Below are 23,629 nucleotides of genomic sequence, written 5' to 3' on the forward strand. Positions count from 1 at the left end.
ATGTTATTCCAACATAAACTTCGATATGGTGCAAATTGGCTTCCTTTGGTTTTGCCCATCTGTAGAAAAGTAACTTTGCCGATTTCTATTGAAAGTCTAGCCTTTTCCCTTTAGAAGAGAAGAAAACGCCCTGTAACTACTGTGCATGTATTTGCCAAGGTAACTTTATCCAGTCATAAAAATCAACTGAATGTGAGGGGTGAGGAACAAAGCGGAAGCACAAGCCCAAAAACTGGGCGGCAAAATTTTAACTCCAGAGATTACGGTTCAACTGAGTTTTCTCTCTCTAGTTCACGGGCGTGGGAAGAAGAAAGCCTGGCCAGCACGCCGATTTTCTTTCACAGATGTCTGACGAAAGTTACCACCCGCCCGCAGCCCTGTCCCGCGGGCGGCTGACTCACCACAGCCGCCCGCACAGCCTTGGGTGGCCTCCGTAGGCTCCTGCACTCCTCGCTCGCCCGCTCGTCGCTCACCGGGCAGCGGGCGCGCTGCGACCTCCTCTCGGCCTCCGTCCATTCCGCCTCCGGACCCCGCGCCTTCAGCCGGACTTCTCACTCTCCAGTGGCCGCCGGCCTTCATCTTGCCCAGAATGCGACAGAATCTGATTCTGGCCGGCCTTTCTGCGTCAGCCGTCCTGCACGCGCCCTGCCGCATTCGAGCGGGATGAACTACAAAGAATCCATCGCAGCACCCCTGAACTTGGCGCTCTGGGCCGCACATGCGCGCTACCTCCCCCGGCGCATGCGCCCAGGGGTTGGCCGCCCGGGTCCCATCTCCGTGACGTGGCGATGCGGAGGCGGAGCCAAGGTCGGTGGCGGGAGGGTGGGAGAGGAAGAGCGAGGTGAGCGCGGACGTCAGAGTGGAGAGCGGAAGGTCAGGGCTACTCAGAGCGGAAGTGAGACTAGGGAGTCTGTCCGCCATTGTGGACCCGAGAAGCGGAGAGCAAGAGGGAGAAGAGGAGCGTACAGAGGGAAAAGACGGGTCCCTTCTGCCGACTCCCGAGTGCGAGCCCTGTTTTTGGCTTGTCAGCGAGCGGCGGCAGCGGCGGCGGCTGGAACAGTCTTGGCTGAGGGCGGCAGCTAACTGCTGTGAGTGCACGGGGAGAGGCCCAGGCGGCGGCGGCGGCGGCGGCAGCAGCAGCAGCAGCAGCAGCAGCTCTCGGGTTGCGGTGAAGAATGTCAGCCACTAGCGTGGATCAGGTGAGGGAGCAGAGGCCCCGGGCTCAGCGAAGGCCCGAGCCCCGGAGCTCCACCCTCGTGTGGGGCTGCGGCTCCTCCCCGTCGCCGCCGCCGCCGGCCCCATAACGGTGCCTCGGGCGCTAGTTGCTGCGGTCCTGTCGCCCGGGCCGAGGCGTGAGTCTGGCCCCGGAGCCTGCGGGCGGGCGCGGTGCCGCGATGGAGTCGGGGGAAGGATTGTTCCTCGGGGCTTTAGGACGCATGCCGAGGGAGAGAGCCGGGGGCTGAAACCAGGCGAGCTGTAGGAGACGGAGGGTGACTGGGAAATTGGTGGCGGTGGAGGATGGGATCGGTTTTACTCCTACGCGGGTTGTTGAAAATAACTTGTTTATGGTAGTGTCTTTGATTAACACACTTTCTCTTTCTTTTTTTTTCTTCTCCTTACCGCACCTTTCGCCTTGCTACACAGAGACCTAAAGGGCAAGGAAATAAAGGTGAGCTTGGGTATTTTTTCTTATTTCCCAATGTTGGTTTGATGTTACTTTTAAACTGTGTGAGGCTTTTCTTGTTTGTTTTGCCCTTCTCCCTTTTTTTGAAATTAGGATTAGAGAAACATCATTCCTCATAACAAAGTCAGCCAAATGTTACCCAAAGTTCAGTAGTTTTTGCGTTGAAGCTACTTTTAAAGTGGTACGAGAAACAGTTTTCTTAGTTATGTTTCAGTTGAGGAGGTATTTTGAATGTGGTAGTATTTCTGTGATTTTTCAGTTTACTGTATTATGTAATTTCTGCCACAGCAGTTTCTAGTTAGTGTAGACAAGTATGTTCATAAAGTGGACATTTGTTTTGACATCTCTGGTTTACATGGAACATGCAGCCCACATAGTAGTCCATGTCATATTAATAAAAATTGCCATGCTGTTGATCACTGATTCTATTGAAGTCAGTTGCAAGGAAGCAGCAACATAGGAGAACTGAAGAGGCATGTCACTTTGCTGTATAATCCTGATTGCAAGGTGTTACTCAATCTGGTATTTAGAAAGGACTGAGAAGAAAATAATTTGTGAGGTTTCTGCCAAGATTAAATGATTTACTCTTTAAAGATTCTTTGAAAGCAAAGCATTTAAAAAAAATTAGTGTATTTTCTGTTAACACGGAAGAGTGCAGTCAGCTGACTGAAACATGACATTAATCACGTGACATTAGTAAATGTAGAACAATAACTGCTTTCCTGGACAGTGGCAATTAAATGATATTACTGTGTACTATATATTTATAGTGTTTTGTAATAGGGCGTGAAATTACGCTGAAGAGAATTACACTTCCTGTTTTTGTTTTAGTAGCGAAGTTTTCCTTAGAAAATAAGATCTATCGTAGCCTTTTAAATGTAGATTCAGTGACTTACTGGTACTCTTTAAATTCTTTGGGTTTTTATTTGCTATTGTAAATTTGGTTAGTTTAGAATTTGTCAGGTGTTTATATGTTTGTTTTAGAAATTAGGATCTGTAAGTTAATTTTTTTGTGTATTATACAATTTATGTAAGAATTTATACATACCAGATACATGCCATTGTATTAGGTAACAAATGTATTACTTTGTTTTGACTAAAGTATTTTCTTGCAGTCTGTAAACATTTGGAAGTTTTAATTTTTAGAATTTAAATTTTATTTTCAGAATTTTTTGTGTTGTAAGAATAAACCTTAGAATTGGAAGTTGTTGATTTATTTTAAATAAGTTTTTAAGAAATTTATGTATAAATTTAAAGAGAATGGTTCATTAATTTCTTTTTCGCTAATCTGCCATTAGGAAGTATATAGACTTGGAGATATGTGAAATTTGTGGTCATTATTGCCTAGCATAAATTATTTTATCCTAGATCTATGGGGAGGTGGCACTTTGCAAGGCTATTTGAAATGCTAAGTGTTTTGTGTTACCTGCTTTAAGGTAAGTAAGCAAGTTCTATGAAGTACTTAATGTTTGACAAAACAAAATAAACAATCTACAACATTGTAAGCCAGTAGTATATTCTATAAGCTTGATATAGGGCATAGTCATTTCACTTAAGCATGTCCCAGTGATACAAATTATCTATAAACTAAATTACATATTGACTATTTATAAATAAATATTAACTATTTCAAAAATTTTAATCCATCAGTATCACCTCTGTTATGTGTCTTTAGACACACTAAGTACTTATTTGGGTAGCTCTTTATTCCAAGAAATTTTCTTTCTTTCCCCCTTATTGTTCAGTTCATAATTTCATCCATGGATAGAACGATGGACTGGGATTCCCAGGAGACCTGAGTTCTAATACTGCCTGTGGCTACTGACTTGCCAAGTGAGCTTGAATACATTTCACTTTTTGGTCAGAATTTCCCCTCTATCTGTAAAATGAAAGTAGTAATTCTAACTATAAATCCCATTGTTATGAGGATTGTTGTAATTACAATCAATGTAGTCCACTGTTCTGGAGGCCATTATTTATCTGCCGGAGTCTTTTCAACTCCTTCACTTTATGTATTTTTAAGGTGCAGGAGGAGTCCATTGCCTTAGTCTTGGCATAAGGAAAAAGCTCTACTGGCCTAAAAGTATTGGTGATCATTTAAATTGCTTTAAAATGATAGATGCTACAAGTGCATAGATACACATATACATAACTTGTATTTTTATGACGCTGCAGAGAGAATTGCAAGGCAAAGGCACCACCTCCAATAAATTAATACAGGTAGCTTTGTGTGTATTTGAGGAAAACTACTCTGCCGTAGCTAACTCGGTTTTCAAGCTAATAAAATTGTTTTATAATTATTTTCTTTTCTGAGCAGAAAGCAAAGTTATTTTCCTTGAACTAAGGCCTCAGTATTCTAAGAATGAGTAGTAAACTTGAATTCAGAACTTACCAAGCTTTATGAAAAATATATGTCCCTGAAAATTGGTGTCATTTAAGGTTTTGAAAGCATAGTCTTTTCAGTTGACCTAATTTAATTTTAGAGATGCTGTATTTTTTAATTTTTTTTTTTTTCTGAATTTTCTTCAGTTGGCAATAGTAGCATAGCACCTGGCTTCTTTAGTGTCTTTGATTTTCTGCTGAGGGTTTTTCTGTGTATCCTTATTAAATGCACTAAAGGAGCTATAATTTGAAAGGAATTCTACATGAATCTTTTTGGAAAGCAAAATCCTTAAGTAATGTAAGTAATAATATTCTAGGTTTTCTTGTTTATAAGTTTGAATGCTTTCTTAACTTTATAGATGGTCCATCTGTTAAATATCAACCCCTTTTACTATCCTTGGCAAAGTTGGTATAATAGAAGTTTAAGGATAATTTTTTTTTACCTCTTGACGCATAATTTAAGATTGACTTTATGTAAATTTTACTTATTTATTAAGAAGTAGAAAATTTGGGTGTTGGAATAAAGGTGTGTTATTCCTTTCCCTGAGGGCACCATGGATGGAAGTGTCAGATCCCACTCTCCCTGTAGTTCGAGGCCTTGCTTTCCCCTCTCAACTTTATACATAGGCAAATATATGGGAAAGAATTTATCTTTTCTCTCTTCTCCTCCCCTTCCCCTTTCAGTGTAGGGATATGTGCATCGTTGTACGTAACTGCAAATTAAAAGAATTAGCTCGAGTTTGGCTATGTTTTAATGTTTTAGGAAAGTAGTGGAAACTGCCTTATATTTTGGCAATATTCTCTTGTATCCTTTCCCCGATCCCCAACCCCAGAAATGATTTCAAAGCACTTTTCTGTCATTATTTTAGACTTCATTTTTATTATTAATCCTCAAAACATTCCTATAAGGAGATAGAGGGTATATGGTATTGTCGCTGTTTTTGTAGGTGGGAAAACATGATGCACAGATCTGTTGACTTTCCTAACTTGATGTAGTCAGGACCAGAGCAAAGAATCACCTGGCTCCTAAGGCCCATGTTCTATCTTGATTTGACTCTGCTTCATAGAGCAGAGGAAACAGGCGAAGAATCATGTAAGTCATCTGTTCTTTTTTCCCTGAAGATCTTTTACAGACTGTGGAACTGGCTTGGATTTCATTACTATTTAATGGCTTTCAGTCTCCAAGATATTAGATTGTCATTAATGTTCAAAAACTAAAGTCTGTGACAGTTGAATTAATTGAAGGTATGCTTCTGAAAATCAGGGGTTAGCATTTTATTTGGATTTTAATTTAATGCAAATTGTTTGTCAGTACGTGTGAAATACTTTTAATAAAATTTTGTTTCTTAATTTGACTTATTGAATAGTATTTTAGGACATTTTTAGATATATTTATGCTTCCTTTGAAAATGGTGGGAGACTATTTGTGTAATGTATGAGAATATTGAGTTCTCAGTCTCAGTCTGTTAGAAAAAGAGAAAGAACAGGAGGAAATGAGTAAGGATGGCAGCATAACATATTCAATTAAATTTTTTATAAAGTGATTTTGGACTAGAGTAGCAGTATGGATTAGGTTTCTGAGAATCTAATGAATACAGAGGTAGTTGTAATTGTGAAATGGTTAGCAGTTTCAAATATTGACCAATAGGTACTAGTGTAATAGTCTAATAGTGACAAATTTTGTTTTTAAGAGCTAGTAGACCATGCATGATTACATTTGATAAAGGAGTAATAAAGCCAGTGTATGATTAGCTCCAGCCGTATATTGGCACCAGAAATAACCTAAGGCACCCTCCTCTTTGTTTTTATTTCTAGTGGCTGTTACATATTTAAACTTTGGGGAACACATTTAGCTTAACCCTGATGTGATCCTCATCAAGTAATACAGTTAAACCACTCCAGAGGAGCCACGATCAGGTTGACCTTCAGGTTGCTTTGTGGCCTCAGAGGGGCAATGTAGCATAAGAGATCCACTTGAAGGCTAAACTAGAGTATCATCATTTCTTTGAACAATTGCTCCTACTCAGTGGATGGCAGAGAGCTACATGATTTCACATATTTTTGCTCCCGTGCTGGTCAGCTTATAAAATTCCGTTTTAGGTGAGCACAACTCATTGGCAAAATTAGGAAGAGTAAAAATATTGTGGTACTATTGAGGAAACGCCAATTAAAACCCATTGTTTCCAACCTTTATACTTTGTGATGGAGTATTTTAAAGCAGTAAATCTTCAGGTATTGATTTATTTTTGTTTCTGCAAGATTGTTTCCAAAAAGATAGTTGACATCCATCAGAAACTTTCAACTATTTTCATTTCATGTGTTTCGAGAGGAGTGTGGAATAGTATGTTCACATAGACGGTACTACCATATCAACTTTTAGCCTAGTAAAGCATCTGTTTTTATTGTCCCAAAGTCGTTTTCTAGTCCTATTTGGTGCTTGTAATTTTACGTAATAATATAGAAGATGATTAAGCACTGTTATTTAATCCTGAGATGAGATGAGGTAGTATTAATAATCTCCTTGAGCAGAGAAGAAGTAAGTGGGTTAGAGAGGTTAAGCCACTTAATGGAGTGGTAGGCTTGGGATTCAAACCTAGGACCTTCTTACCTTTTGAGTCTGTGCTCAAAAGCACTGAGACACAGCATTGAGAATAACAGCTTTATAGAGCATTTGTGGAAATGGCCTCTGAACAAATCTGGCATTATAAATTATGCCCTGACTGGTTTTCTCATGTGTTGCAGGAACTACCTTTGATGTGATAAGTTTATTTGTGCTTTAATACGAAAGTCTTTGTGTTTTTTTATTTAGAATTAAGGGCCTTTTTTTGTTGTTGTTTTAAGATTTTTTATAATTATAAATGTATTTGTTCGTTATTATAATATTTTAAGTGAACTTTAGCTGCTTTCTACTTTCTTAACTGGAGACAATTACTCTTAACTTCAGTTATCAAAATAGATAAAGTTATTCTATTATTACATTGAACTAAATAATATGGAGATTTAAACAAAGGTAGAGAACATTCAGAAATCATGTTTTCTACAGCACTAATTGGTATATTTTAGGTTCAAATATACCATTAGGGAACCCTTTCCAGCACTTTCATAAAACTTTGCTTACTGCATTGTTGAAGTTGGGGTATTTATGTTTTTGGTAATGGAAAGTATATATATATATACATGGTTTGTATATATATATAATTTTGAGTTTATATTTATAAAATTTGTAAGTTTTCTGCGACATATAAATATTTGTATCCAAAATAGTTTATCCATAAGAGGGTATTTACGTGAAAAGAACTCAGGATAACTTTCTGAGTTGGTTTGAAAAATATTGAAAATGTTAGGTTGTGCTGTGAGTTTCATAAGGTTAGTTACAACATATCTAATACAAATGTGTTTTTTAGTTTCAGTACAAAACGGTTCGATTCATCAAAAAGATGCTGTAAATGATGATGATTTTGAGCCATACTTAAGTAGCCAGACAAATCAGGTAAGTCTTCTTATAGTCTCATGTTTTAGGAAATTAAACTTTTATTAGTATTAAATGGTTTTTCAGATAAATATTTTAATTGAGCAAGACTAACCATAGTATATTTTGCTTGCATAATAGTGAATAGCAGTTGCAGGTTTATGGTGAAGGGAATTTTCCTTTAGATATTGTGGGTCGCTGAAAACGATTTTGAAATATGAAATAAAGATTTAAAGGTGAAGTTACTGCTTTATTATTTATTTTTTTTTTCAGGAATGTTGAGGGAATTTAATCTTTTAATGTCATTGGCATATCTTCATAGCTAAAGCAAATTACAAGGTTTAACTACCTGGACATGTGGGGGGAAAAACTAGTTTATTCCTGAAATTTTTGGGTAAATGTAGAGTTTTCTTTTTATAAGGCATTCGATTTTAATTTCATGGAGAATTATTGAAAGTTTTACTCTAACTTGGTAACTTCAGAGAATAGGATTAAAGACTTTAAATACTTGATTCAATATTGTGAACATAGAGAATTTTCTCAAATCAAATAACTGGTGGCTTTAGATACTCTTTTGTGTTTGAATTTTTCTCAATTATGTGATCTTGTGATTTGTGTGCAGCAATAATTCAGATTTAATCATTGAAAAACAATGGTTTTTTATATCTGTGTAGTCTTCATTCCTGTTACTAAAAACATATCACCGCTAGAAATTTAAAAAATTTTTTGTATTAATCTTTTTCTTTGGAGAGAGCTTTCTAGAATGAAAATGCTTTTGTTTTGCTAAAAAAAAAAAGATATTTAAAAAAATCTTGACATTTTAGCATGTAGATTTTTTGGAAACTATAAAAGAACAAGGCATCAAATATTACTGTATAATTGTAGAGAAAAATTGAAATGAGTAGTTCTCAATTTGTAGAACATAGGATTATTTTTAGGACTATAGAAAGGTGTGGTTGTATACAGCCTGATCTATCTTTTGGTCATTTCTCCTTAACCACTGCCTCTTATCTGCTGAACTGCATTCTTAGAATACACTGGGAGGGAATTAATAAATGGGAAAGAATAAAAATTGATGATGCAATCTGTGAAAGCTTGGGTACTCTCAAAAGAATGAAAAAGTCCATTTGGTACTTACAAAATCTAGTTTTCTTATCTCAGTAACGAATTTACATTTTCACCTAAAGGTTGTGAGAGAATATATTAAGGGAAAGTATGGGAAGATCATTTATTGTGAAATTTAAAGCAAAGTTTTAAAAGAAATATGTTTTATTATATTTAGATCCATACAATAATCTTAGCTAACATCCCTAATGGCAGTGTTTCTCAACTTCTTTTTGAGGAATTCTGTTATTATGAGGTGTAGTGGATATTTCCCTAAAAGGGCTTTGATAAATTAATCAGATCAGTTTGGGAAATTTATTTGGTCTAAACAATTGAGCTAGTTTATTACTTGGTATTCTAGTTTATGTATGATAATGTAAAGTGAATTTTTAGGAGGATGTAGTGTGAAGCTCCTCTAACTAACTTGTTCAAACTCTATTTTAAAGGAATTTTAGTGGACTATCAAACACCGTTTGGCAGTTGCTACCTGAGAGAATCCTCTTACTTATTTTACTTGGTAACAGATATTTTATACCTTTTCATTATTTGTCACTGGGACTTAGATAGAAGAGTGGTTTCTGGCATTCCACAGAAGTGCTTCAGGGGCTGCCTAGGGGAGTTCAGGGGGGATGCCCTGAGTCCCACCGGGCTGGAGCCAAAGCTGTGCTCTGCGACTCTTCTGTTTCATATATTGGAATTCTGCATAAGATTTCATTTATAAACCCTCCTCCCCCACCTTTTTTTAAAGGTTGTAGACATTTATGTTAGTAAACCCTAGTGATTTTTAAATGGCATCATAAAATTTGCCTTATTTTGGGGCAAAAACATCTATAAACTACTTGTTTTAATGGGATATTCAAATGGAAAGATTTTATGCTTTACATTAATTAAATCATCACTTGTGCTATTTGGATCAACATATTTATGTGATATTTAAAGAGAAATTTCAAAGTTTGATTCTGGTAAGGTAACACTGTACCTCTCCTCTCACCAGTGCTGGTGTAAACGAAACTAGATGGTTGTAGGTTTTCAGCAGTCATCTTTCTATAGCTCTAAAAATAATTATCTGTAATGAGGGTGCATGGTTATTTACCTTTTAAAGAGTACTGACACTGATTATTGAAAGCTGGGTTTATCGGAGGAAAAAAATCAAGAAATATTGGAATTTTTTAAGGTAAGCATATACAAGAATTTAAGTTATTTGTATTTACCAAGCTGAAGTAGAAATTAAAAAATTTTTTTTGACTTTTAAATAGTACTATCAGAGCATATTGGTAAAAACTGGATTTATTGGTGAAGTACGTCAAGTAATTCTATTCAGATTTAAAGTTATGCAAGTATTTAGGCTCCTTGTACTGACCTACCTAAAATAATTATTTAAACGTTTTTTCAACTAAGCATGTAGCACATCTTTAAAATTAAATCCCTTTACCTAATTTTAAAGTTATAAATAGCAAAAATGAGCCTTTTGAAGATAAAGATGTTTTTGACCAGTGTTTGAAATTGTTTCATATATTTTAGATCTAATTCAGATCAAACCCAGGGAATACTTTCAAACTGTTGGTCTTTTTACTTCTGTGGCAGTGTTTTTATGATTTATAGTGTTGAATTTCGTAGGGAATAATTTTCGTACTAGTTTTAAAAGTAACTGTCAGTGTTCAGGTCTTAAAGTTAGGTTTCTTCAATGGTACTTCAGAATAATTCGATTGAAAACTCAGATTTTAATTGGTATTGTTAAAGATGCCAGGTAATTTGTACATGTAAATTAGAGGAATAAATTGGAAAACAAGTTTGAGCCAAAAAAGAGGCATGGAGAATTAAGAAAATACTATAACGTTTTGAATTTTGTTCATTTCCTATCCCTGCTATCATTGCCGTTACTTAGTTCAGGTTTTCATTATCTTTGCCTGTTGCGGAGATTTCCTGACTGGTTATTCTATATTGCCAGCTAAGCAGTCTTCTTAAAACTCAAGTCCGATTGTGTCTAGGACATGTTAAAGACTGAGAACCGCTTTCTGATGTGGATGTGTCTACTGTAAGAGTGGCTTTAAAACAGCTTCGCTCCCCTTTGTCCTCCATCTTTTGTCAACTTTCCCAATTAGATTTATCCAGGGAAATAAACAATTTTTTTTTGAAAATACAATAAATACGTTCCATATATTTTTCTTTCATGACCTGAATCTTTGTATTCATGTATGTTTTTTTCATGCACCCGCACACGTCTCTTGCTCTGTGACTGCTTTTCTGAATTACCTGCTTATCTGCCCCCTTCTTTGTACTAGAGTATTTGCTTTGCTTCATTCTTCAATTACAGCACCTACGGCAGTACAGGGTAAATATGCCTTCCCTACTAGACTGCGAAGTGCTCCAGGTCAGAGACCTGTCCTTGTTTTTGTCCCAGGTGACTGGCATGGTATCTGGCATATAGTAGGCAGTCATTAATATTAGGTGAATGAATTTGGTTATCTGGTTTAGGAAATGAAGAATTAGGGTTGATGAAATATTCAGATCAATTGAGTATCATAACACATTTTTTCTTAAGACATCCTTATGATGTATGCAGATGATACTTTTCTAAAAGTACAATATTTTTTAAATATTAGAAGAAATACATGCAAATGTTAAAACCACTGAATGTTATTTACATTTTGTTTATTCAGAAGTCAGTTCAGGATTTTGAAGTACCTTGGGTTCTTAGTGGAAAGCACTTTTCATTTTGCTTTATGCAGAAGCGCTAGCTGTTGTTGGTGAATAATGCCATACCCACTTTTATTGAATTTTTAAGACATTGTACAGTGATCTTTCTTAGAAATTTGATTGATACATAATGAAGTAAAAATGTATATTTGGTTATTGCAGCTGAAAGGTGCTGAGCTACCACTTAGTTGTATTAAAATGTCCTCAGGTTAGAACAGGAGTAAGAACTTTTTCTTACTGTTAACTTTTTTTTCTTGAAATATTTTATCTATACCACAAAGCTAAAAGATAATAGTTATAAATGATTTTGAAATTTTAAGGAAGAGCTTTTAATCCTTTTTATATTTTAGTATTTAAATTAAAAAAAAAAATAAGTTAAGGGCTAAGTTCTCATCATTTGATATACCTGTATCTGTTGCTTTCAAGTTGATTCCAACTCATAGCGACCTTACAGGACAGGGTAGAACTGCCCCATGGAGTTTCTGAGGTGCGCCTGGTGGATTCAAACTGCAGACCTTTTGGTTAGCAGTCATAGCAACTAACCACTGTACTACCAGGGTTTCCTACTTTGATATAGCGCTTTGCAATTACAAACTTTTTTTTTTTAATCTTCAGAACTGCAGCAGATATTATTCCCATTTTGCTGATGAAGATAGTTTTGTAGAAATTAAATGATTTGACGTAAATGACATAGAAAGTAGGAGATTAAAAAATTGAGCCAGTATCCTGAGACTACTATATCATACCGCTTTATACTCTTAATATTCAGGCTAGGTTTGAAATTATACCTGGTGCGTGGTGATTCATTTATATTTTAAAGAGACAAGTTGTATTAGTAAACATAACTGTCATTTCCTGTATATTTTATGTGTCTTAAAACAACAAAAAAAAAAAACTATTGCTGTTGAGTTGGTTCCAGCTCATAGCAACCCTATAATGTGTCTTAAAAAAAAAAATAATGTGTCTTAGGCGCTGTATATTTCCTTAGAATCCATGAGGAAGAAATTCAGCCTCTTTGGCATTTCTAGCAAGTACCTCGCCTGGGATTGGATCCTAGGTATTGCATGGCTTCACTTGAGTACCATGTTAGATGGCCTCTCCAGATTGTTTCTAAATTTACGCTGTGGGTAAAAAGTCTTTGAATCTTCTGTGTCAAGTACATTTAATTATATCTAGTAATCATTGTATCACTTTTCATATTTATACACTACTGTTATTTTTCCTCTTCCAATTTGTGTATGGGGAAAGTACCAAACGTTTCACATCAGTTTGTTTAAAGGTAGCAGCATGTCTTTAGAGAACATAGTAACATTTCCTTGTTACTAACAAATTCCTGAATCATGAAGGGACTCTTAAAGAGGATTCTTTGGAAGTAAATGTTAAGTTGATTACATCCCTCCTTTTAGGTTTGAGAAAAAGGAAAAAGTAAAGCTTTGAGTTACTATTTTCCATCACCAGTAACTGGAAATTTTCTTATTCTTAACTAACAAGGTACATTTTTCTCATTGATATTCCACTGAGCTAGCAACTAAAAATTTATCTTCAATTTATTGATACATAGGTAAAAACATTTGTAATTAAAGTCAAAGTGCTAATTCATACAGAGTTGATTATATCCTGCTTTTAAACTGTAAAGAATTTCCTACAATTTTTCCTACAAGAACCAAAACCCAAGGCTTTGGTAGAACTAAGGAAAAATAATCTTATTCAGCTAAAAGTACTGAAAGAATTGGAAAATAAGCGGTTAGCATTTTTGATAAACAGCAGGCCATTTATACAGTAATATACTCAAGGATTCTAATCAGTTCCAAGTTGTAACTGTGCCCCCACGTGTGTCCCAACTGTGTTTCATGGAGTTTTGAACGGCTGATTTTTCTAAAGTACATCATTCAGGCCTGCCTTCCGAGGTGCTGCTGGGTAAACTCAAGTTTCCAGCTTTTTTGTTAGCAGTCAAGCACATTGGGCATTTGCACCACTCAGAGACTCAGTAGTAGTAGCACTTTGAACGTCTCTGTAATCAGAGAGGGGCAGTGGGACATCTCTACTTTATCAGCCAAAGCTGGCTTACTGTTCGGTGGGTAATTTAACTAATGGGGCACATTTTTTTTTTTTTTTTAGGATTGAAAAATGTTTGTTTGGGTAACACCTATTGGAGCACATTTCAATAGTTTATAAACCATTTAAACCACTATAACTTAAACTATTACTTTGACAAAATCACTAATTTGGGGGGAACTAATAAAAGTAAACACTGGGCATTTTTTTGTTCTGTTGTACATAGCATTGCTATGAGTTGGAGCCGACTCAGCGGCACCTAACAACTAACAGCAACAACAAAGTAAAAGTAATGATTTGTAAAGAATAATTATAAAATTATAAAAATATTTAGTAAATGCTACCGTACCCAAGTTGTGTCTGACTCATCCATATAGGTAAAAGAATTTGCAAAAAAAAATTGTTCCCCGTTAATCTAGTAGAATAGGTTTAGGGGATTTTTTTTTTTTTCGTTCTAGGAATTAGCCTAGATTAGGTAATAAATTAAACCCGAGGTTGATAAATTCATGCCATATTTGTTTGACCCTTGAGCTAACAGTTTTTAAAGAGTTGTTAAATATATAAAACAAAAAATATGTGACAGAGACCAGATGTGTGCCGCAAAGCCTAAAATATTTACCCTCTAGCCCTTTAATTTCCCAACTCCTGAATTAACTAAGTAGCCCTGGTGGCACAGTGGTTAAAGCGCTAAACAGCCAACCAGAAGATTGGCACTTTGAACCCACCAGCCACTCCATAAGAGAAACATGTGGCAGTCTGCTTCCATAAAGACTTAAAACCTTGGAAACTGTGGAGCAGTTGGTGCTTCGAACCTGCTAGTGGCTCCACAGGGGAGAGATGTGGCAGTCTGCTTCCTTAAAGATTTATAGCCTTGGAAACTGTGGGACAGTTCTGCTCTGTCCTGTAGGGTCACTATGAGTCAGAGTCAGCTTGATGACTGGGTGGGTGGGAACTGAGCTAGGACTGTAGACAAAATAGGAACTTGATGTGTAACTGTTGTGCAGATTTCAGCATTTTTTTAATGGCGAAGTAATATTCACTGTAAGTTATTAGTGTGATTTTAGAAATAGTTTATTATGAAGGATGAACTTAAAAACTGTCTACCTGGTGTGCTTTTCCAGTCCCACAGCCAGGCAAGGACTTACTGAAGTCAGATATCATTGCCAGCATTCAAAATTAAAATGTAGAAACTTCATTACCTCCATATTCAGCCCAGCTCTCCTGCTCTCCCCATATATCTATATAGATATATATATATCTTCACTTTCCCTGTGTTGTCTTTTTCACTTAAGTGTAGGTTTTCTCTTCTCTGAGTATCTTATAACAGTGTTTTTTACAATGTAACTGTTGGTTGGAATTGTGAAATGAAAGAAAAGGATGTGTTTAATTCTGTTTAAAGACGGTGGCTAAAAGTTCAGTTTATTTTTATTAAGTTTCTGTTTAGAATTTTGTATCACGTTGACTTGTCAGTATGAAGCACTATGAATATAGTTTTATTTTTAGCCTATATTTTAGTGATTTTACACACACGTGTGTATGCCTTCATACCTACTAAAGTTTACTGTATTTCTCAAATATTTTTTCTTTGAAAACCAGTTGGTGGTTTTGAGCTTCTTGCAGAATTGTTTTTGTTGTTGTGTGCCATCAAGTCAATTCTGACTCATAGTGACCCTGTAGACAGAGTAGAACTGCCCCATATATTACACTCTTTACGAGGGCAAATCACTAGGTCTTCCATGGAGTGGCTGGTGAGTTGAACTGCCAACCTTTTGTTAGCAGCTGAGTGATGAACCATTGTGCCACCAGGGCTCATCTCCTCTTTGTAGTTGTATTTAATTATAGCGGTCAGTATTTCCAGTGTTGATCTCCGTAATGATGCCACTATTGTGTTCCTTTGTTTCCTTCGTACTAATATTGTGAACATTCTCTGAGTATATTTTCAAATATAGCTTATAATTATCCAATATAGTTTAAAGAATATGCTGAACTACATAAGTTAATAGTAACATGAATTTTCAGGCTTGAATATAGTAAAATACATGTAATAAGTATATTTGAAAAATCTTTTTTTTCTTTAAACAGTAGTAAGTTATAGTTTTTTTTTTGGTGGTGGTGGTAGTGGTGAAGTCCAAGCTTATTGGAAATAATACCCGGTAAAACTTTATCAGCTTTTTAGTTCTTTTGAGAATCATCTCAAAACACAACATATTAAATTAGCTTTCTCATGGACAGTGAATAGTTAAAACAGTTGCAAGGTGTTTCACAAGCATAGTAATAATAAATAGCAGCAATAATAAAGTAATTACAATAATAATAAAGCATCCCAGTTTTCAATGATAAGCTTTTAAAAAATAATTTATAGTAAACTTAAGGTAGTATCCATGATGTTGTTATCACTCATTTATATTGATACACTTTCTTGAATGGGAAAGCAGCTGCAGAATAGTCCCAGTCATTATATATAATTCACATATAAAGGAGGTGACTAGTAAGTCTTCAAAGTGGTGTTGACCCTTGGAAGGAAATGCTAGTTGTTCTGACCAGATCTCAGCTGATTTTTACACCTTGCTTAAGTATGCATTTCAAAGCTCTGTGACTTTAAAATCATGCCTAAACCAAGGATTGAAAATCTACTATCAGATACTTATTTGGCATAAAAAAAACATTTTTAAAGGAAACCCTTAAAATATTTATTTTTTACATTGATTAGTAATAAATCTGAGTGTGTGTGTGTAGAATTTGGTGCCTTGATTTTTGGCAGATCACTAAATGAATGACCATTTAATAATATGTACTGTTAAAGTTGATCTAATTGCAATGATTCTGATCAGGAAGGTAACAAGTGTATTGTGTAAAATTTAAAAATAGAGGCAAGTACACAGAAAAAAGGGTACCTGTTATTCTACCATTAGGAAAGTATGGTAAGGGTTTTATTTTTTTTCAAAATGAAAACAAATTTGGGTCATGCTTTAGGGCATAATCTTTGACCTTTTTCTTCCCCCCTCGGTGTGCGCGCTTCCTCATTTTATTTTTTTTCGTTATGAAAGTACAGTATTTAATAGCTGAACTGATTTAATCATATAAGCTGATAAAATAATTCATATATCATTTGGCAGTTTCTAAGTTTTATTCTTGAATGTTAATTTTTTAATACAGCAGGTGTTTAAAAATACAGCTGGCTGTTAATGATAAAATTGTACCTGCAAAATCTATAAATCTGCTTTTTGTAGAAATTACAGTATTTTTAAATGTTTCCAGAGGAGCTGACTCTCGAAACAGAAATAATCCCCTCAGAAAACCTTGTAAGTAATTTTGTAACACACATTTTAAAATGAGTGCTCATCATCTGATTTTTCTGTTGATAAGATTGAATTTGAAATTTTAATGTTTATCTAGAGCAGGTATGTCTTTTTCATTTATTTAAAACCATTCAATTTTTAATCTTTCAGATGTCTTTTTTTTTTTTCCTACTCTTAAGAGGACATTTCGCTACTGATTGCAGTCTTTTGTTTTCCAGAGTAACAGCTATCCACCAATGTCAGATCCGTATATGCCTAGTTACTATGCTCCATCCATTGGATTTCCATATTCTCTTGGTGAAGCAGCATGGTCTACAGCTGGAGACCAACCTATGCCATATCTGACAACCTATGGACAAATGAGTAATGGAGAACATCATTATATACCAGATGGTGTATTTAGTCAACCTGGGGCATTAGGAAATACCCCTCCATTTCTTGGTCAACATGGATTTAACTTTTTTCCTGGTAATGCTGATTTCTCTACATGGGGGACAAGTGGATCTCAGGGACAATCAACACAAAGTTCTGCTTATAGTAGCAGTTATGGCTATCCACCTAGTTCTCTTGGGAGAGCTATTACTGATGGACAGGCTGGATTTGGCAATGATACTTTGAGTAAGGTGCCTGGCATTAGCAGTATTGAGCAAGGTATGACTGGACTGAAAATTGGTGGTGACCTGACAGCTGCAGTGACAAAAACTGTAGGTACAGCCTTGAGCAGCACTGGTATGACTAGCATTGCAACCAATAGTGTGCCCCCAGTTAGCAGTGCAGCGCCTAAACCGACCTCCTGGGCTGCCATTGCCAGAAAGCCTGCCAAACCTCAACCGAAACTTAAACCCAAGGGCAATGTGGGAATTGGGGGTTCTGCTGTGCCACCACCTCCTATAAAACACAACATGAATATTGGAACTTGGGATGAAAAGGGGTCAGTGGTAAAGGCTCCACCAGCCCAACCAGTTCTGCCTCCTCAGACTATAATCCAGCAGCCTCAGCCATTAATTCAACCACCCACATTGGTGCAAAGCCAACTGCCTCAACAGCAGCCTCAGCCACCACAACCACAGCAGCAACAAGGACCTCAGCCACAGGCCCAGCCTCACCAAGTACAGCCCCAGCAGCAGCAGCTGCAGAATCGCTGGGTAGCTCCTCGTAACAGGGGAGCAGGCTTCAACCAGAGCAACGGAGCGGGCAGTGAAAACTTTGGTTTAGGTGTCGTTCCTATCAGCGCTTCACCTTCTGGTGTAGAAGTGCATCCCGTGCTGGAAAAGCTAAAGGCCATAAACAACTACAATCCCAAAGACTTTGATTGGAACCTGAAGAATGGACGTGTGTTTATAATCAAAAGCTATTCTGAAGATGATATACATCGTTCCATTAAGTACTCTATCTGGTGTAGTACTGAGCATGGTAATAAGCGTTTGGATGCAGCTTACCGCTCCCTGAATGGGAAAGGCCCACTCTATTTACTCTTCAGTGTGAATGGTAGTGGACATTTTTGTGGAGTGGCCGAGATGAAGTCAGTTGTGGACTACAACGCATATGCTGGTGTCTGGTCTCAGGATAAGTGGAAGGGCAAATTTGAAGTTAAATGGATCTTTGTCAAAGATGTTCCCAATAACCAATTACGGCATATTCGTTTAGAAAATAATGACAACAAACCAGTTACCAATTCAAGGGACACTCAAGAAGTACCCCTAGAAAAAGCTAAGCAAGTGCTTAAAATAATTGCTACTTTCAAGCATACCACCTCAATCTTCGATGACTTTGCACATTATGAAAAGCGTCAAGAAGAGGAGGAAGCCATGCGTAGGGTAAGAGTACAGCGATTTTTGTGGGTAGGGTCTTCTGGGGTGGGCTCATGGATGGATATTCTTAAATGCCTTGATTTTAAGAACTTTACTTTGTAGGAAACCAACTAATTAGGTTAAGACACAGCTTGACCTTAATACCGTTGAAGGCCTCTGTGCCCCTTCTGAGGCATTCCTGCCTTCTCAAGAGTAAACCCTCCTCTGAATTTGCTTCTTGCCTATTCATGCCACTCGGGGGATTAAGGTCATTGAGTCTCAGTGTTATCAAACCCGGAGGAGTTCTATATGTTGAATTAAGTAGACTTACATGGGAGTCCCTCAGTGGTGTAAATTATTAAGCAGTCAGGGACTAACTGAAAGGTTGATAGTTTGAGTGCACCCAGAGGTGCTTCAGAAGACAGGCCTGGCGATTCTGAAAAATCAGCTGTTGAAAACCGTATTGAGCACAGTTCTATTCTGGCGTACGTGGAGTCTGGCCTGAAATCAACTCAGTGACAACTTTTTTTTTTTTTTTAAATAAGACTTTGATGAACTGGCCAGGGACTAATCACTAATCTTAAACATTATTTTATGAGAAGATGTATGTGTTTGGAGTTTGAAACAGCTTTTAAATAAATGTTTGAATATTTATTCTGTATCCATGAGAAATAATTTTTCTTTTTTGGCCTAAAATTCTGAAGCATTTTTGTAATTTGTATACTTAAAGTGGGGGTTGGGCTTTAGGAAAGCAGGTGAGAGTTGGGAAGAGCCTGTGCGGAGTTTGCCTCTAATTCTGTTTACCCTCTGTGTGCTTGGCACATTTGCCCAAAATTTGGTTACAGGGCCACCTAGCACGGGAGGCTGGGGAGTGTTTTCTGTTCTAAACTAAGAGAAATTTGGGGGCCTGTTGTTAGGAGGAAAGGGAGAGTGGATGTTGGAGTTGGTAACCAGCAGATTTTTCTATAGACAATGCATTTAAACTGCTAATAAAGCAGGCTAAAGTTACCAGCTTTTCTAGCAAATAACCTTTCTTGTATGGAAAGGTCCTGTGTAGAAAATTAAGATAAAACAGGAATTTAATTCTCTGTCCATGCAAAACGTCAGTGGTTCCCCTGCTTCGTTTCTGCATGTGAACTTACACGTCTTAAGTCTTCTTGGTTCTGCACAGAAGGGGACTGCTTCATCCAGCATTCCTCAGTGGTGAGTGAGGTTGAAATAACGTTGCGCGTGCAGTAGTTTTCAAACCTTAAGATCTTTAAAATCTGCTGGGGTACTTTCTGAAAGTGCAGATTCTCAAGACCCACATCTGGGTAATCCAATCCATTGTAATTTGATGGGACCTGCTGGCGTACATTTTGTAATAAGTATCCCAGGTGATTCTGGTGCTAGTGATTGCTACACAGTAAGTCTCTGGGTTCCTAATGCCCTTTAATGTTATGTAAATTTGTCCTCACCTTGAAATGGAAACCCTGGTGGCATAGGGCTGCTAACCAAAGGGTAGGCAGTTCGAATCCCCACAGGCGCTCTTTCAAAGCTCTATGGGGGCAGTTCTGCTCTGTCCTGTAGGGTCGCTATGAGTCAGAATCGACTCGAGGGCACTGGGTTTGGTTTTGAAATGATTCTTCATCACAATCACCTTCATGTGCTGCATGTGCAGCTTTTACATCGTTGAAAAGGCTTCGAACCTTTTCTTGCATTAAAGTAAGTTTGAATAAGAACCACATGCACCTGTTCCAAGTTACCTACAAATTCGCCTTGAAGACACTTAGGACTGGATCCCATTCCTAACCTGCGGACTGCCTTATGGAATTGTTAGAAACTTTTTCTTGGAGTAATAACAATGGCAAAGGCCCTGCTGAATTTAACTTTAAATGGATTGTTGGAGAAAATTGAATTTAATAGAAGACAGCTTTTAAAGAAGCTGTGTCCCAGAATAATTTAATATATATTTTTTAATTATTATTTTTTTTAATCCAAGCAAATTGAGGAATAGTCTTCAGAATATAAAAACTCACTTTTTTCATTGTCCAATAAAGATGTTTTCTGTACATGGGTTAGTATCTGCTTACTCTCAGGTCTATTTCCTGTAGTTTCTACACTTTTTGAGGACTTTTCTCTAAGTCTTTGTGCCAAGAGGTTGCTTTCTGGAGGATGGATTGTCACCCTTGTGTCTCACAAAGACTTTGATAATATTCTCTCTGGCTGCACTTAGTGGAAAGAGCATTGAATTTGGAACTACTTACTAGCCATGTGACTTTTGAGTTTGTTCCATACTCTGGGAAAATAGGGATAAAACCAGTGTGCAAGATTGGTTATTATATGACCTGATAAGTGAATATGAAATATAAAAGATGTGATTAAATACAAAGTATGAGATCATTCAGCACCATATCTGGCCCCAGTAATAAGTGTTAGTTGACATGTTCTAAGTACTTCGGTTCACATAAAGGAGCCCTGGTGGTGCAATGGTTAAGCACTCAGATGCTAACCAGAAGGTTTGAAGTTTGAACCCACCAGCTGCTCTGCAGGAGAAAGATGTGGCAGACTGTTCCTGTGAAGATTACAGCCTTTGAAACCCTGTGGGGCAGTTCTTCTGTGTCCTATAGTGTTGCTGTCTGAGTCTGAATCCAGATGGCAGTGGGTAGGTTCCCATAGTACTGTATCAGGTTACACGAGTCCCCGGTTACGAATGAGATCTGTTCTTAATTGTGTCTTTAAGTCAGATTTGTAGGTAAGTCAGAACAGGTGCATAAGGTTCTTATTTAGTCTTCCTTCAGTGCAGAAAAGCTCGAAGCCTTTCAGTGATTGAAAAGCTGCCCATGCAGCAAGTGAAGGTGATTGTGACGAATTTATCTTTAGTATAGAGTCACTCTGAGTCAGAATCTCGATGGCAGCGGAGTCGGTCTGGTTTATAGGGTCGCTACGGATCAGAATCAACTGGATGGCAATGGGTTTGGTTCTATTTATTTATTTTTCTGGTTTAGGGGTTCAGTCTTTTCAAAGTGAAGGCAAATTTGCATAACATTAAAGGGCAAGTACGAGTTGTCCCTAAGTCCGATATTTGTAACCCGGGGACTTACTGTATTTAAAATTATACTTTTTTTTTTTTTCCAAGGAATTCACAGCAATAAATTTTTTTTTTTAACATTAAAATTAAAAATCTTTAGGGCCATTATGGTGAATGTGCTAACAAATAGTGTTGCCATTTTCGAGATTTATTTATTGAGCAACTACTGTCTGCTGGGGAATATTTTGGGTGTGGGGAATATAGTAGGAAGTAAAAGCTTTATTTTGGTAACATAAAACTTAAGCTCTTGGGAATGGGCATCTTACTATCTTAATAGCGTATCTAGGAGTAAGGCCAGATTTAGATTTAGGTTCACTTACCTGTTGGCCAAACCAGAACCAAACCTGTTGCTGTCAAGTGGATCCTGACTGATAGCGACCCTATAGGACAGAGTATAACCGTCCCTTAGGGTTTCCAAGGAGCAGCTGGTGGATTTGAACTGCTGACCTTTTGATTAGCAGCCGAGCTCTTAACCATCTTAACCACTGTGCACCAGGGCAAGCCCTGCTTTTTTTTTTTTTTTTTCAATTTGTGTTTGTTTTGTTGCTGCTGCTGCTGTTCTTGAGAATATACACAGCAAAACATACACCAGTTCAGTGGTTTCTACATGTGCAAACACTTTTTGAAGTGTAGTTAAGTAAGTCAGTTATTTGGTAAGCAACCTTGTCCAGAGTTCAGTAGCTAATTTAATCAAATACTAATTGAATTGGATGAATATGGTTCAGTGCATTCCAACTTGAGAAGGAGTTGTAAATTATTTTAGGAAGTGGAAGGATGATAAGAAGCTAGTATTCATCAATAAAAATGTTGAAACTATGTCTTACTGTTATTTCATCCAGGCCTTGATGTTAAAATTTTTTTTGAAGACCGACAGAACTAGAGTATATCAGGATATTCCCTTGAAATCGCTCCATAATTTTTTGATAAGCCTGAGAGAATATGGGCAGTAGCTTCTAGAAATGGTTTTCAGTTCTGGTATGTTTTTCATTTAGTATTTATTGAGCATCTGCTACCCCTAAGAGGAAGAATACTTTTCCTTTTGGAATTTTTACTTTATTGAGATTCCATATAATTATTAATCTTTTGTATCATAATATTCATTATTCTATTTAAATAAAGCCAGTAGTAGTTTATACATACTAGTACTTCAGACATGTTACATCAGGAGGGACCAGTCCTTGGAGAAGGACATCATGCTTGGTAAAGTAGAAGGTCAGCGAAAAAGAGGAGGACCCTCAATAAGATGGATTGACACAGTGGCAGCAACAGTGGGCTCTCAAGCATAACAATGATAATGCGGGTGGCGCAGGACTGGGCAGTGTTTTGTTCTGTTGTACATGGGTTTCCATGAGTCGGAACCAACTCAACGGCATCTAAAAACAACAGTGGTTACAAACTATTATTAGTTTGGTTCTGTAAGTGTACATGCAGCCAGAGAATAAAACAGTGATTAAGATTCAAGGTATATGTGTTTGCATCTAGCTGCATCAAGTAAACTGGACTCTAACCTTGATTCTCTTAATGGTATGGGAGAGGGTGAGCACATGGAAAAGTTAGAAAATTGTAATCATACTACACACGAGTTTGGTAGTAAGCAGTGTGGAAATGTTAAGTTTGTTAATTTATACATTAACCCACTCAAATTTTAAGATCCCTTTTTTTTTTTTTTTATGTTGGCCATTGATTCTGACAATGTGATAAGAATTATTGGTGGAAGTTTTGAGATGAAAGATAGTAAGAGCAGTAAGATACTTCATCAGTTTAAATTTCAAAAGCGTTCAAGAGGGAGTGGTTAATTTTACACAAAGGGGAGTTGGAGAAGAGTCAAAGTGACAGAAGACATTTGAATTGTGTCATGAAGTGTTAAAGTTCAATAGGTAGAAAGGTGAGGAAGGCATTCCAAGTTAGACAGGAAAAAAAATGGCTTTAGTAAAGTTGAGAAATGAGTTCTAGAGAAATTGAAAGAAGCAGAGGACTTGGTTACCAGCTAAATATGGGAAATGTGGGAAAAGGGGGATCAAAAGTTGTATCTGAGCTCAGCAGTTCAGCAAATGGTGATGTTATTGACTGCTCTTGTAA

At 37.0% G+C, this 23,629-nt stretch overlaps 1 protein-coding gene across 16 annotated transcripts in view; it reads left to right on the forward strand.

Moving 5' to 3' along the window:
* The first annotated feature begins 973 nt into the window (after positions 1 to 973).
* Positions 974 to 23,629, forward strand: part of YTHDF3 (YTH N6-methyladenosine RNA binding protein F3) — a 51,755-nt gene continuing 29,099 nt past the window's right edge. Inside the window, exons 1-5 of one of the 16 annotated variants that reach the window (XM_023545731.2) lie at positions 974 to 1,088; positions 1,645 to 1,669; positions 3,430 to 5,159; positions 7,471 to 7,556; positions 16,909 to 18,507. In XM_023545731.2, the coding sequence (XP_023401499.1) occupies positions 5,102 to 5,159; positions 7,471 to 7,556; positions 16,909 to 18,507 (1,743 nt within the window). In that variant the 5' untranslated portion in view covers positions 974 to 1,088; positions 1,645 to 1,669; positions 3,430 to 5,101. The other 15 variants (XM_023545733.2, XM_064267753.1, XM_010588320.3 and 12 more) reach the window with 15 other exon arrangements.

Source organism: Loxodonta africana, chromosome 14 (assembly GCF_030014295.1).
Source record: "Loxodonta africana isolate mLoxAfr1 chromosome 14, mLoxAfr1.hap2, whole genome shotgun sequence".
NCBI classification, from domain to species: domain Eukaryota; kingdom Metazoa; phylum Chordata; class Mammalia; order Proboscidea; family Elephantidae; genus Loxodonta; species Loxodonta africana.